The 17,261-nt window shown below is 35.1% G+C and overlaps 1 protein-coding gene across 1 annotated transcript in view; it reads right to left on the bottom strand.

Annotated features, from left to right (window-relative positions):
- Positions 1-8,136: 8,136 nt before the first annotated feature.
- Positions 8,137-17,261, bottom strand: part of Smp_159260 (hypothetical protein) — a gene marked incomplete at both ends in the record, with an annotated part of 42,105 nt that continues 32,980 nt past the window's right edge. The window contains 4 exons of the mRNA XM_018797739.1: positions 8,137-8,240; positions 8,350-8,674; positions 13,306-13,531; positions 15,430-15,521. Of these exons, the coding sequence (XP_018652751.1) occupies positions 8,137-8,240; positions 8,350-8,674; positions 13,306-13,531; positions 15,430-15,521 (747 nt within the window). The remainder of the gene's footprint in view (positions 8,241-8,349; positions 8,675-13,305; positions 13,532-15,429; positions 15,522-17,261) is intronic.

Here is a 17,261-nt window from a genome sequence, read left to right as displayed (position 1 = left end):
TCCCCCCATTGATGTTTAGGACTGCATCTGGTCAACCTCTGATTGGCATATGCGCATACTGTGTGTATTGCCTCGATATAGCCTAAATTCACAAGCATGGTAAGCAAAAATGGATAATGGCTAGCAGTAGAATCCTGGACGCGCGTTTCATCCTATTCGGGACTCATCAGCTGGATGTACCTGCATCTCTAAGTTGATGTTCCCTCTGAGACTCGAACCCAGTACCTTTCGCTTCAAACACCATCGCGTTATTCACTCCGCCACTGAGTCCTTATAGCCACTTGCTTGTGCAATGGGAGTGAACATAAACTCTGAGATGCAGGTACATCCAGCCGACGAGTCCCAAATAGGACGAAACGCGCGTCCTGGATTCCATTGTTAGATTCCTACTTTGTTCAATTCTTATCCATTTTGTATTTAAGATGAAAAATTCCATTTGTTAACTGATGAAATACTAATAATAATCAGAAATCATTAACTAAGCATGATTTGCTTTTTATTGTGTAGTAGAATGAGCATCAAAGAAATCGTATTCAACTGACCTGTTGAGAGTTTTTGATTATTGTTTGTTGATTGTCTCTCTATATTAAAAGCTAGTCGAATTGTACACAACAGTTTACGAAATTGTTCCGAATAAAATTTATATTGTTCTGAATAGGTTACTTCATTTGAATCGAATATAGGAGGCAGTGAACCGATACGTAGACCGTAACTAAGGGTATATATATAAAGCCATAAAGAAGCGTATTAAATTTCATACTTAGCTTATTCCCATCATCATTTGAATGAATAAAATATACACTTGCTAATGGGATGAAAGGGACATGTGGGTAGATGATGAAAAGTAATAAAATGTCATTTATATGATATATTTTCAACCATAACTGGCTGTTACCTATGTCCGATGGTCAGGTTTACGGATCGTGATGACCTACTGCAACTGTACTGTTTGTAACACTCACTTTTCTATGTTCTACTATGCCAAAAAGGTTAGCTAGAGAACTATATGACTAAAAGTAGCAAACTTAATATCAGAGAGAGAGATTAGAAAAAGTTGGTCTTAGAAATAAAACACTCTATGTTCCTTGATGTATTCCATTGTCAGCGGAAAGGCCTCTAAAGTAAACAAAAACAATACGGTAAGAACAATTTACTAGAAACTGTCTAGTATGATTGATCGCATCCGGTTGTTCCTTAAGTTGTGCGGCGATGCTGCTAGATTTTCATGACCACCTCTAGTACAGTTTCTTTTTCAGGTACTTCAAAGAGATGTAAGCATAGCGGACTGAATTATTATTTAATGACATGGTTATTGATTTTGTGATTGGTGTTAGTCAGTCAATTAGTGGATACTTTTTAATGAATTTTTTGCTTACCAAACATTCCATTACATAAAGAACGTTGTTAATATTTAATTATAGAGTTTCAACATAGTCAGCCATTATCTATACAGGTCAGCACGACTACAGAAATGTTAACCGAATGACAAGAAAAAGAAAATGGAATTTATTGTAGTTAGCAGAACGCTGAACATAACGAATACACCTCAAAAGACCCAAACGTTATTCAAAGAATGGAATATAAAGAATGATACTTAACTTCAGATTTAGGAGACAAAGGATGAATGTTTCTACTCAAATCTGATTAATTTTTAGTTACATTTGTCAATATCAGCTTTGAATCCTGAGCATGAATCATTATCAGCACTGAGATGATTGGGACATGTATGTACGTATGTCCAACCACCGTCTACTTTGATATGCGATGTTTGCCTATATAAAGTGGGTTAAAATAAAGTTAGGGCCAGTAAAAGCAAATCATAGTGTCATTTCACCAAGTCACTGATAGTTGAAATAAGTCATGCACATTAGCTCAGACAACCTAGTTTGAACCCGAAAGATTATTGTTACTACTGGTCGACATGATGTTGTGTAGTATTGCTCAAAATCAATCAATCAGATCTCGAGTTTTAAAATTATCCAATAACTTTCTAAATCTACGAATTCATTGTTTTCGAATTATATCATCTATGTTCAATATTTTCTATTGTCACTACTTCTACTACTCTAAGATTTGTTTTTATAAATTAATTTCTATTTTTTATTGGCATGATATGTGACATTTAGAACCGATGCAAATATATGCCTGGTTCTACGTTGTCTATGACTCAATGATTGACAAGTATGTCAAAATAAATACGACATTTTAAAAAATACCGTCTGATCTGGTCTTAATCTATGAGTAATCATACGCTGTTTTCAAAGTATGTGCAATGTGACAGCGTGAATCAATACATGTTCAAGTTAGGTCATACTGTGGTGTGGTCTACTTATAACCACACAAGTAGTATATGGTGATAGTCAGACATAGAATGTATTTTGGCAGAAGATCGATAAGGAACGAACAGGAATGAAGCGCAATCGGTACGAAAATGCAAAAAAGAAAAAGAAATCAGCAAAGACGGACTGATATGTGGAGAACGAACAGTTAAGATTGAGACAATTAATTGTTATTTTGCAAATTAACTTTTCACTGTATAAGAAAAAGAGAATTCAGCGACATTATGAGTTGTTTTAGTTTTCACTTTATGGTTATCAGAATTTAGTCAGATTGTCTGTAATTTTGTACTTAAATACATTCGATTGTCCCCAACCTGTGTTTTGTTCACAACAATACGTTGTCGGTGCTTAATTGACCAACTTGTGACGTATTGCATTTTTTACCATAAAAACTGTGACAAATTAAAATCGAGGTTTTAAAAAAAAGTGTCAACGCTATGATACTAAAATACTTTTTTTCTTTTAATTACCGTATTGTCCAATCGACGGCGATTTCATCCATTTTCGAAAGCGTGAAACCATTTATTTCTTCAGTGTTAGCTATCAAATGAAAGTCGGATAGAAAGAAGGAGGATTAGGCATACTCTGTGAAGGAATTTTTTAAAAACTTAATCACATAGTATTTATGTGTAGCTGTTATTGTACTGCATAAATTTTTGTAATCCCACCTCATTAGATTATTATTAATGGAAGGGAGGCAGTTACTATTTTATTGATCGTTCTGCAAGATATTTCTAATCGGCACTAAATGTTGTTGCTAGTGAAAACGCCTTTAATATGAGCCTACAAACGAAACTTCTCGTTATTCAATACAAACTACATACATTAGTCTAGTTCAATAATTTCAGAAGTCAAGATATTCCCTTTTAACTTTATACACTAGATAGTGTTTTGGAAGAATGGTGAAGATTTGTAATTAAGATGCATATTTTAATTTGTTCTTAATTTTGTTCTTTGAGTGGTTTACTTGTAAAGGTTTCATTGAATTTTTAGATAACTTCAAGATGAACGCTTAATTTACACAAAATTAGGTTGTTTCGTTGGTTCATAAGCTTTTAGTCAACCTGTCCTAGTGTCCTTGCTGATGAATGGTTGTTTATGAAGGTTTACCTAATTAAGCATGTTACCTCTTATAAAGAAGCATAGGCCACCCACAAGAATTATCCATCCAATTCTGTTATGAGCAGTCCTTTCTATTTGTTTCCAATTGCTATTCGTCCTTCTCATATCTGCTCCCAATTATCGTCACAGTGAGTTCTTTGGCCTTCCTCTTTTCCGTCTCCCTCTACGATTCCAAGTTAGCGCTTGCCCCGTGTTGCAGTTTGATGATTTCCGTAATGTATGTTCTATCCACGTCTAACATATTTTCCTAATTTCCTTTTCAGCTGGAATCTGGTTTATTCTCTCCAACAGTAGGCTGCTGTTTCGAAGGTTTGGTCAGTTCTAATTGTTTTTGTACTCTTATAGAAGTTTTTTTTTCATCGATCTCTGAACATGTGATTTCTTAGCATTTCCGTATAAATTAGTGAATGGGGTCTACATCAATAAGATTACTGATTGCAGATTGATCTAAACTGTTTACTTCTATGTTAATTAAGAACTGATGAGGTTGATGATGAGCAAAATTAAAGAATATCAATTAAATCTTTCAGTTCAGAGAATATACTTTAATCGAAATAGCCCTAATCTTATCAGAGATTGAAAAGTTTTTACAACTTCATTAAATCATGGTGAATATGCATCACTATTCATACCTTTCACGATAATGAAGCCATTGGATCATTAGAAAAAAGGTACAATTATATATACTAAGATCAATACAGAATTATAAGAGATAATTATAATTTCAAAATATGTCTAGAACTTTCGATGACAAATGAAATCGTACAAAGTTTGTAGTATATAAAAACACAATAATAGTTGCCAGGATACAAATGGCTTTCACATTTAATGATGGGAAGAAATATTTAATGGCAAAAGCTTCATTACAGTAAAAATAGTAACGTTTGATGTGAGTATGACATAATTATAGGTAATGATAATGGTTGCGGACAAACTCGGGTTGTAAACACAGGCCCTTGGATTCCAAGTTAGCCGTCAAAAGATTAAGCGATAATTAAGAAGTCTAATGTTTTTAGATTCAATATTTTATGTGATTATAAAACCACACTGTTTCGAACTATAAGGGAAATGTTGTTTATTACTGTAAATTGTCGACATGAGATGCTGACCACATCAGTTTTAATGGACTCACCCAGCTGAAAGGCGCTCGGTCATACAACCATACCAGACCACGAGTGATAACGCCATGCTCAACATCTCCTACAATTACTAGCCAGCCTAGATCAGTCGATTCTCAATATATTGATAGCCTATCAAATGTACCTTCGAACCTCCTCGATTCTGAATTTTGATTTCACTAGGTTGGTACAATTCATAGTAGAAGGTGTTACTGGTTAAAGAGTTGCCAAACACCGAATAACTATGGCATCTTCAATATTAATCGATCACTTTAGATGAAATGTGTTTGTCTATTATCTTCCATAGGTAAATTGTATTTCATTAGTTGAATAAACTAAAATATTTTATAATTAAATTATACATATATTTATGTAGTTGAAATCATGAGTCAATTGAAGCTAGACCACCACTGAAAACCTAGAAGCGCTGGACGGTCGTTTCGTTCTATTATGTGAGCATCCACGAGCGCATCTCGCGAGATTCAAATCCAGGACCTATCAGTCTCGCGCGCGAACGCTTAACCACTAGACCGCTGAGCTGGTTGGCATCCAACTGTGCTAATGTTTAATTTTGACCAATCCACAAAATTGAGCGGGATCGTAGATGCGCACTGCTGAGGAGTCCCTCAATAGGACGAAACGGCCGTCCGATGTTTCCAGGTTTTCCATGGTGGTCTAGCTTCAATTGACTCATGATTTCAACTATATAAAAATTACTAAAATTTTCACAAAACCCCTTTCTGAAAATTAAACATAATTAAATATAATAATGAGAATTTCATTTGACATTCTCACAAAATAACTTAATAAACTATTCACCTTTCACCAATGATTGAAGACATGAATTCGATTCATCCATATAATTCATTGTTAGTAAACATTGATCCAAAAAATTTCCAATAACTATGTTTATTTAAGAAATAAAAAAAGAGATTAGTTGTAGGCTTTACAATTAGTTTTATCTTTTTTTCTGTTGTGATTAAAAAAAGTACATGATTCACTTGGTATTGTTTATTTGAATCTTCACATTGATGTTTAGGACTGCAACTAGTCAGTCTCTTATCGGCATATGCGCATACTGTGAGCATATGCCGATAAGAGACTGAATAGTTGCAGTCCTAAACATCAAACAAACAATACCAAGTGAATTCAAACTTCACCCAATTGCACAGGCAACTGGCTATCAGGACTCAGTAGCTAGGTCGATAACGCAATGGTGTTTGAAGGGAAAGATACTGGGTTCGAGTCCCAGAGTGAACATCAACTCGGAGATGCAGGTATATCCAGCAGACGAGTCTCAAATGAGCGGAAATGCGCATCGTGGATTTTACTGCTAGTCAATGTCCATCTTTGCTTATAAAGATTATGATTTCTTTGAATATAGTCACGTTACCTTCCGTTTTATTGAGAAAAGTGACGATTTCTAAAGTTATTTAGTTTGATGTTACAACTTTCAATTCAGTTCTTGCAGTGTTGTATTCAATTTAGAATAAAACAGATTTCATTAAGGCATAAAAATCTGTCTGTGTTATTATTACTAGTGATTGTGAACAACTGATGGTTTAAGCGTTGAATTACGAGGCTCTCTATAATTGAATACGAACCATGTTCTTACATCTTCAATTTGGATATCACCATAATAATTTTAATTAGGACCAAACAAACCAAGACAAAGCTTCGACCAGTGAAGTCAATAAATGTTGTACTGAGCCGTTTAGGTATGTGCAATGTTTATTGCTTATGATTCATCTTTTCTAGTAAAGTTGATAATATTACTGGTTTTACCATTCTGCCACTTATCTTGATAATTTCACCTAGCTCTGCTTAGTGGGTTGGGCAACTTGAACTGATGCATATTTGTGCTAGGTTTTGCTATACTTACGACTGACTATACATATGTTGACAAGTAAAGGTTTATGTACTCGCTTCTCGGCTATCTGAGATAAGATGATGAGTAATGTCTGTCCTTTACAGTGTATTTTATACAAAGACCTCTACACTGAGAACAGTGGAATTGTCTGTATTTTCCGCCTCCAGATGGGTGCTGTGATCGTTCTCAAACCCTTCTAGGGGTTAGTTTCGTATTTTATTTTCTCGAGGATCGGCTTATAGCCCCCAAATTCAATGCTTCGGCCGAGGGCGGAAAGAATCCGCCCCCCAACTTGAGATGGTCTCATATGGGCATGTGTATTTATCCATTGCCAACGAAGTCCCAAACACTGCCTTCTCGTGGTAGGGGTGTTGTTTGAGACTGAGAAAACGAAGAGAGAATGTTCGGTGCATGAAATGAGTTGGTGAGTAGGGAAGATTCAATGGTACATATGGGCTCCAGGCTCCTGAGGGAAAAAATGGTATACGAACTTATTGTTGGTCACAGGCCATCATGAGACCGCATCCCCCGATGTAAACCTACAGTTTTGTGGATTAGATCTATGAGTCAAAGGCTTGGGGAAGTGGCCCCACAAAAACTACCCTCTTTGGCTTGAGCACGCGAACAGCATTAGACCTCGGTTAGCTAAAACTCGCCACGAATTATAATCGGGCACGTTCGGATCTGCACTTTTTATCACTGAAGAGCCTTCATAGTCCTCTCCTCGAATATAACTCCTACTGGACTCCCTCTTGAATTACAGTCGATCTCAAACCCGGAGAAGGTTGTGGTATGACAACCTCTCTAAAAATGCCAATTAAAAAACAAACAATAAAACTATAAAATAACCGATAGTATGAAACATTCCTACAAACTCCTCAACACCTGCATTTTGTCTCATTAGTAGTAAGGGTCGGCACTACTCCTTTATGAATATTCTGAACTGAAATTTGACCAGTATTCGTGAGCAGACGTGCATCCTAAGCGCATCACCTGGATAATTCAGAAGTTTTACAATAATAATGCTAAAAATATACACATTGCGTAAGCTATTCTTTATTTGGACTCGGTAACTAAGTAAGTCAAGAGTTTGAATTGAAAGCAAAAGATGCCATGTTCAAGTCTTAGTACGAACATCAACATTGAAATGTAGGTACGTCCACAGTCCCAAATAGAACGAATACAACATAATAGAGTTTACTGTTAGCTACAATCCACCTATTATCTGGAATCTGTTTTTACAAATGCACATATACTGTAAAATACAGTTTGCACAATTTAAAGTTGTTTAAATTAACAGATTTACTACATAAATTGAATAATGGAAGAAACAGCTGTCTAGTCCTCCTTGGTTTTTAATGATTATCTCAATAAAGTTATTCATTGATAGGTGACCTCAGATTTATCATTTTTTACAAAACTCAATAATAGTAATCATGTTTTGATCAGTGATTGACTGCGAGAAGTAGGTTCCGAAGTTTTAGTGGGAAATCATGACCATTAAAATTCCATCATGTCACGTGTGAAACAAATGTCACCAGCAGCGATGAATGTCCGTCGTCTCAGATTAGCTGAAGTTAGAGGTATAAACTACTGAATAAAAAATTAGTGATCCGCATATAAAACACTCGTCGCAAGACCTGAAATTTTTAAGTTCAACCAATGATGAGGTTATGTACGTGTATAATTAACCAATCAAATAAACAACGAAGAAAAAGTTATCCAATACTTCATGTCTTTGAATAGGACCCAAAATAATATAACCTTTACCGAATCCCTTAATCTGACATACTAAGAAATGATCAAAATGAATGTATATGCAAAAACTACTAATAAATCAATTACAGTAGTTTTGTATTTCATCTCAAAGTTTCATCAAATTAGTTTTTAACACACATACGTGTATTGTTCGTTTCCAAATAGAATTCTCCACGTTTCATCATTCCGTTATAATTCTTAAAAATTGTTTGGCATTGATTAGTCCATTCCATTGCTGTTTTAAACGATGTGATTGGTTGATTGATTAATTCAATTTGTAATAAGTTAGTTAAGAGTTGAGATTTAATCGATGCTGTAGGAAACATTTCATTGTACCAATTAATACATGGATATTGTTTACATTTATTATCAATTCTGGTACTACTTTCCGGTGTAGTACAGTAATAGTAATTATCATAGACGGGTTTACTTTGTATCATTATAAATGGATATATATTATTAGTATGCTGTAGAAAATATAAATAAATGGGTATTATAAAAAGCTTCTACGAATATTCGTCAAGATTAGAATGAATAGCTTGACAAACATTGGGTGCCGAGTATAGAGAAGTCATGATATGTGAAAATTATATTCGAACTAATCTCAATGGTTGAAAATTAAATAATTCCAATGTTTCGTCCAGATAACTTGTCTGGGCTTCTTCGGGGTAATCATCAAAATCATCACAATCATATAAAATCTATACTATGTTGAGCCAATCATTTTTGGACATTGAGTTTAGTAAATGGGATGACATGATTCTCATTTAACTGACTAGTATTATCCTGTTTACAAAAATAGTATTAACATTAGAAAGTGTCATTTCATGTATTTGTGGGAGGGCTATGATGCTGTCCTGGTGCCCAAACCGAAGCAGGTGGTTTTCTTAAGAAGACACATTCCGAACCTCAGAACTAAGGGTCTGATCCATAAGTCAGTGGAGCATCGTGAGGATATGCAGTCCCATGGTAGTCGGTGACCAACAATTGATTCATATGCCATTTGTTCCCTCTGGATACTGGAGCCCATGTGCACCATTGGTTTGGAATCAGTGTTTTCCAACTCCCTTAAGTGGAATTTCCGTGTCCACCAACCCGGTTAAAGCTCCGGACATTCGCTTTCGTTCTCTGAATTTCGTAAACAACAGTAATGCGACGAGACGGTAGTGAGTAGTACTTCCCTGGCAAAGGCTATATAAGCGTGACCATGTGAGAGCATTTGGAGAAGGAGAGCAGACTCTCCTCACTCTCGGCCGTATTAGGGCATTTGGGGGCATTATATGTGGCGCATATATATCTTGTGTCCCCTTGTACTAATATTGATGTGTTTAAATAAAATAAAATAAAAAGTTTACAAAAATTCAACATCCAAATATGATTGGTTTATCACACAATAGGCTTGATATGATTTAAAAAAACTGTTATATAAATCTTCGATGATTTCGATTTTGATTATTACCCTGAAGTAGTCCAGACAAGTTAGGTGGACGAAACGTTGGAATTATTTAGATTTTAATCTCTGAGATTATTTCAAATATAATTTTCACACATAATGATTATAAAAAAGCTGTTTTAATAAGGTGGTATTCATCACACATCCATCCTTTTAAAACAAAACAGTACTGTTACGTATTAGTTGAGAATAAGTACAAATTTACAGCGATACTTTGTAATTTGAGATTTATATAGTTTGAAGATGATTTTCGCTACATATTGAAACCACTAGGAGAATTATCAAGGACTAGATTGGCATTTTGTTCTAAAGTGAATGGTGGTCAGCAGTGGAATTCTGTTTGTTCTTACTTGATACTCATCAGCTGGATATACTTATACTAACGTGTTGATATTCATGCTGAAACTTGAACACAGTACCTGTTACTTTAGACTCTCAATAAGTTATCCACTTAGTTCAGATAGCCACTAAGTTGTGAAATATTATAGCTACCCATGTGAATTTCATGTTCAAACATTAACCAAAGAAGGATGGAGTTTAAGACTTTCAGAATTCAAGACAATTCACATATAAATTTAATTGTAAGTACGCACTGCTGATCCCCAATGATTATTAGAGCTCCGTTAATTGATGTCTTCTTGGATCAAGAACAAATAATCTTAGATGTTTGGAAGTGATCAGCAGTACACAATATTTCACCTAGGTTTCATACTAATTAGCATTCGACGCCAGGGTATATTTGAAGTTCTAATGGAATTGCTGTGTTAAGTATAATTCGAATCTGAGTCAACCATATTCAGTATCTAAGATGTCACGACTGAGCTATTCTGACCACAGTAATGATTGTTAATAAGTTGATAATAAATGGCATATTTCTTGAATAATTTTTTAGAACATCATTAGTGAAGTTGGGGTAGATATGCTAAATTCACAAATTACGTGATTATGAAAAGTTAGACCCCAGAGTTTTAACTGAATAATTTGAAGGTCTAGTGTTTGTCTTGAAATATAAAGATCCCATACCCGATAGCGTTTGATAACATTGATATATACAAATACAGAGAAATACATTACAACAAATTATTCATCTAGTATGTTTTTGGCATTCAGTGATTTTTTAGTTGATTGAGGAAGGAAAAACCATTTTAAAATGACTTGTGAGACAAACAGGGATTAAATCAAAATTATTTATCTCTATCATAAGTGACGCATAATGATCGAAACAAGACAGATCAACTGATTTATCAAAGCTATATATGTTCTCTGCTTACTTCCTTTTACCTAGATTGATTCGATAGTCGTTAAATACACAAGAGTTTTAAGGAACATTATTCAACATTTTGGTAATTCAGTTTTATACATAGTCACTATTTTGTCTCTTTTTCCCTTTCATAATTTGGTTTATCAATTAAAGCTATACAACCATGGAAAACCTGGATGCACTGGATGGTCATTTCGTCGTATTGTGGGGCTCCTCAGCGGTTAGCATCCACGATCTTGCTCGCCGGACCCGAACTTAGGATCTATTGGTTGCGCGCGCGAGTGCTTAGCCTTTAGACCACTGAGCCGGCATCCAACGGTGTTAATGTCTAACTTTAACAGAATCATTCACATTATTGTTTATTCATATCTATACGATTATGCTTTCGCTGTTTTGTACAACAAGATCTATGGAATTAAATTTAAAAAACTCCACCGGTTTATCTCAAAATGATAATTTTACTATAGTTTAACCATTCCAACCATAATTTAAGTTAAACCCATGAGTCAATTAAAGCCAGACCACCATGGAAAACCTAGAAGCACTGGATGGCCGTTTCATCCTATTGGGGGACTCCTCAGCGGTGAGCATCCACGATTTTGCTTGCGTGATTCGAACCCAGGACCTATCATTCTCGCGCTGATTCATAAATTTAACTATCAAGTTGCTATAACATCTACAAAATCCCTCTCATTCTAACTATCACAACTATCCATCTTTATAACAAACAAACAAAAATCGGACAATAGATATTGACTAAAACGCACTCTAAATGATACTAATTTTATTCATAAAAGACACTTTTGATAACCAATAGTTCATTTTAAAATGATAGAAAAATGGTACCTTTGTAGTGAAGAAAACAAAACATATCCTTTATTCCAACTGGGGTTGATTAACTGAATTACTTTTTGTCTTAGTACGCGTTAAGACTCGAAACCAGTAATCAGTCTGGTAAATACCCTTAAACTACTCAGATGTATTTAATTACCTACTGTTCATCAGAAAGTTATTTTTTGAATAGTTGAATTAATGAGTCTAGCTAAGCTAGATCATCATTGAAAACCTGAAAGCACTGGACAGCCGATTCGTTTCTACTATGGGACTCCTCAGCAGTATCAACGATGCAGCACGCAGGACTCGAACTCAGGATATTCGGTCTCGCTCGCGAACGCTAAACCTATAGACCATTGGCCGTCAATCAATGGTGTTAATGCCTAACTCCAATCGATCCATGATCTTGCTCAACCCTTCATCCATTGTCTGGGGTGGACAACTGTCTCACACTTGACACAGATTCGACTCCACTGGTCACAGCTTTTCACTAGAATTCCTAGAATTGCCTATCGAAGCCAGTTGCTAGTGAACACATGTCTAGTATCAGTAAAGGGGTTTGTGGAGATTTTAGTATTTTTAACAGTTGAATGTACGAGTTGATACTAGGATGAAACGGTCGTCCAGTGCTTCCACGTTTTCAATAGTGATCCAGCTTGGATCGACTCATGAATTCAACTGTTCGATCTTATTTTCTACATACCTCATAAATTCTTATTAAGATGAAACAAACTGAAAGTTTCTTATCATTACTATTCATTTGATTCGAATTGTAATAAACGTACACTCAAACGGGGACAATCAATATATGTTTTCACGCAAAATTGCAGAATCTCTTGGTAAAACATGAAAACTATACACTGAATACTTTATTTGCAAATTTCCATCATTTGTCATTCGTATTCTGAATGATTCTTCCAGTGCACAATTCGTTCCGTTTAACTCGATCTTCTTAGCCTTCTGCTGCCAGGTTTTCTATTTCCGATAGGTGTTACATACTAGTTATGTATGTCGAAATAGGTAGCATACACCACAGCATCAGTTAGGTTAATATCTGTAGAGGATGACTGAAGACTTTGAATGATACGGCTAAAAATCATTTGCAATCGAGCAAGTGCATCTATTGTTTGCCTTTCATCAAATACTGAGCTATTGAACTATCCATAACTGTTTGTTCTTATTTCGCTAATTTATATTTTTTTAGAGTTGTATCTTCGATCCCTAATCTGTCCTTTTACCACTAGTACCGTTACTATCTCTACTGTTCTGGGATTCAACCTGACAATCTCATCTCCCTGTGCTAATGAGATATAGGAAATTTAACCGATGTACTTACGTACATTTTCTATGTTTTAACTGACTGGCCTGCTGTGATTTGTTTCATTGTGAACATTAATATTGAGGGATTGTCCATCTGCGTGTATCAGTTTGGACTTTATAGAGTTTGCAATTGATTCACCTCGTATTAGAATAATCTCCATCATTCATAAGTAGTTAGTTTAACATAAGTTTAACCGATACAACAGAAAACCAAATACCTCACCAATTACCTGACAAAGTATTCTTGGTGGTAATTCACGTTCAGTTGGTCCACCAATGAAAAATATTTTCATAAGTAGATAATTACGTTCAATCGTCAATGTATCATACATAACATTTACATTTGTTGGTAGATATTCTTCCATATTTTGGCAGTTTAACAAATAATCGGATAGATTGAGATATGCTTCAAACCACAAAAGTGAATCCAAACAAGATATTATACACGATAATAATCTGTAAACAGATATAAAATGATCATGATGTTCAACATTCATTTCTCAATAGTAAATACAATAATAATAATAGTTTGAAGGATTTGTGGAGCATGTAGTACTTTCACAGTTTAAACCACGAGTCGATTCAAGCTAGACCATCATTGAGAACCTAGATGTACTAGATGACAGTTTCGTCATAGAATGGGACTCCTCAACAGTACACGAGTTTGAACGTCCTGGGTTCAAGTCCCACACACAGGGCCGTGGATGCACACTGTTGAGGAAAAAATAGCCGTCAAATGCTGACAAACTTTCAAAGGTGGTCTAGCCTAGATCAACTCGTGATTTCAACTGCGAAAACAATAATTAATGTGTCTGTCATGAACTGATATCAACCGTAGGGATAATTAAAATCAGAGAGCAATGTTATCACTTTGTAGTGAAATCTGTCAATCATTAGCAAAATAGAAGTTGACACTTGTATGCATCCGTTCACGTTTTCACAGGGCATCAGTCAAGTGAAATAAAGGAATAAAACATACCTCAGTAGTAGTAACAGCCACAATATTAACGATAATAAATCAAATTTGTTATGAGCAATACGATTCTGAGCCAGCAATCACCGTCTCAAACTATTAGTTGAGATAACTGCACAGACCCTAACTACCAATACAGATTAGTTCAGTAGTTAGTGACTTTATGAACTGATGTCAATCCTTGATTTGGCTGTCCCCAATTTTGTTTGAACCCACTTCTACCCTAGTAAGCATTGCACATCAAGATAGCTAGGGGTTAAACATGAGTAATATCCGTCTTAGCCTCTTCAGTTGATGAGGGTTATTTACCTTATCAACTGTTTCCAACTATTACCTAGTACAATACTCTTTACGTCAACATCGCTCACTAATTGGTCTGAATACACTCGAGCGAAGCCTGGAAGGCATCTATGATCGGATGATAGTGACCTACAAATATTTTAAAGGATGAACTCAAACCCAATGCAATATAATTTTGAAAAACCTCTGAAATCATTAATAATCACATATTTAGTGAAGACTGTTTTCTAGATAACTATTCCCGAAAATCCAGAGTTGTAACTAGTGGAATTCGACCATATCAAAAAGGAAACATTTAAGACCGTTGATACTAGATTATCATCGCACTATATCACTAACTGATTGAAGCCGGAAATCTAGATCATACGGTAAGAACTCAGCGGTCTAAATGTGACATGTTTTCTACAAAGTCACAGACCTTGGATTTAATCACTAATGAAGTAGAGGATGTTCATCGCCTGTAGCGTCCGATTCTAAAATAAAACTAATGTCCAAGGCTCTCCAATTTATAAATATTACTTAGTCGATAACGATCTTCGACCTCCGAACCATATAATAACAATACCATATATAGAATAGATTTTTTGGAACTTATGAAAAGACAACACTATGGAAACAGTCGCCACAGTACGCGTATACGCCACCCTATTCCTTCCGAAATTTAGTCCTGAATCAAAAATAATGAGATAACTCATAGCATTACTAATAAGGGTATATTTAAACGAGTTCATCTGTAGTGGGATCAGTCAATACACTACGAATAACTTCAATCCAAACTCCAAGTAGTATAACAGTAGGATGATAAATTTTAACATGTAACAATCTCTGTAATAAATAAGTTACTGACTGACTGATTATTAACTCATTAAATAAATATTGGATTATAGTTGAGATCATGAGTCAATTGAAGCTAGACCACCATGGAAAACCTAGAAGCACTGGACGGCCGTTTCGTCCTACTGTAGGTGGATAATAATAACAAACGCTCTCATTCACTCACCCACTCACACATACATGTACAAAGCCAGTGGATATGCAACAACAGCAACCCTAAAAAATAGACCAAGCTATGTACACTAACCTTAAACCAAATACTTGACATTGGTCAGGATTGAACAATGAGTTCAGTTTAGCCATATTATTGTTTACAAATATTACACGATCAAAAAATTCCTAACCGTATAGAAATAAAACAATATAAGTTAACTAATATAAACATTATAAAAAAAACGAAGTGCAGTAGACAGCTGATTTAACCTAGTATGACACTCCTCAACAGTATACATATACACAACATTCCACGGCGGCGAATCCGGAACCTTTAGGTTTCAGCCTGACTATTAAATCATCAAGTATATAGTCGATAGTTCAAAGTCTCAAGTTTAATCTATTTTTAATATAACATCACATTATCTAATGTCATTAATGATAGTGTTTCCAACCTCGACATGCTGGAAACCCACTGAGTGTAAATTTTAACTCGAGCTTCAAGAACTTATTCCAAAATAAGTCACTAGTGATAGTACATTTTGTGTAGATTAGTTTAGTTTATTCATGGTATTCTGAACAGAATGATTTTATCTAGAGTATCACTGAGAATTCGAGAGCCACGGACGTGCCTTCTGTTCTGATGTCTGCCTCCTTACCAGCACCTACCGAAATTAAGAACAATTTTGTTTTTAAAGTTTCAAGTTATCCGTAGGTTTCCTATTAAATTTATATATGTATCTGGTATATTACTTACTGTGATTAAAGATGGAGAAAATTAGATATTTCTGTTAATGGTAATGTTTTAGCTACACTAGAACTTAACAAGAATGAAACAGTCATCATTAATAACATTGGTTGGTCGTTGAAATCTTACACCAACCAATTGGTGGTGAAAATGTAGACAACTGGCCGCTAATCCAGTGGTCTGAATATAAAACGCCTTGTTGTGAAACCCTGAATTATTGAGTTTAGAGAATCAGAAGTTCTGTTTACTTAATAGGCAAACAGTTTTATATGCATTAAATCATAAACCCAGTCTCAATTTTTATAGCGATAGACTTGTGTTCTTTTTTTGCACTGTATAGATAAATCATCATTCGTTATAGAGCTGATGAAATAGATATACTGGGCATGTGATTAGTGAAATATACCTAGGTGACTTACATATGCCGTGAAACAAAGTATCAGTGGCTATGAAGCAGTGAACTGAGTACCATTTGCTATAAAAGCTCAAACCCATAGTATAAAAGTCAACGCCATTAGGGAACAGGCATATTTTCCTCTAATATATCATCCATTAATTTACTAAACTGCATAAAATCACAGCACCTACTTCGAGGAAACACATATAAACTTGATCGCTATCACCAACTATATGAAATGTATATTTTGATAAACCCTCTTCATTAATGTTGATAAAAAGAAAATAAGAATTATGTTAAGAATGGACAACCACCACTGAAACAGGTTGTAGAATTCCATTACCTATTCCGTCTGGCAATTATGCTGAACAACGGTTATTTCTATTTTAATTTGCTATTGTGGAATGTGACCTTAAAAAATGCCAAAGCATTTCTTGCATATGCCGGGATCATCAAATGAAAGGTTATGAGATTTGGAATAGAGTACTCAGTACCAACCAAGGTGGTTTGAACACAGAAAATAACATACACCACCTAAGACATGCAGGTTGTTGGTGTAGGGGTGGGTCGGAGGAAAGGCGATCATGATCTAATCGAGATATGATTTCAGTCGAAGGAGTTATCGACTATTTCATCAAACTCTATTTTTATAAATTAAGACAAGAAGGTTAAGGAGACATTCGGAGACTGAGTTCACAATCCCTTGTAATGGTGAAGGTGTATTCACTCTTTGTCTTCTGTCTGATCTCAAATCTCTAGATTCCCCCAATAAGCTTTTCTT

This window comes from Schistosoma mansoni, chromosome 5 (genome assembly GCF_000237925.1).
Source record: "Schistosoma mansoni strain Puerto Rico chromosome 5, complete genome".
NCBI lineage: Eukaryota > Metazoa > Platyhelminthes > Trematoda > Strigeidida > Schistosomatidae > Schistosoma > Schistosoma mansoni.
The sequence above is the reverse complement of the archived record's forward strand: the minus strand, read 5'-3'. Positions and strand labels throughout refer to the sequence as shown.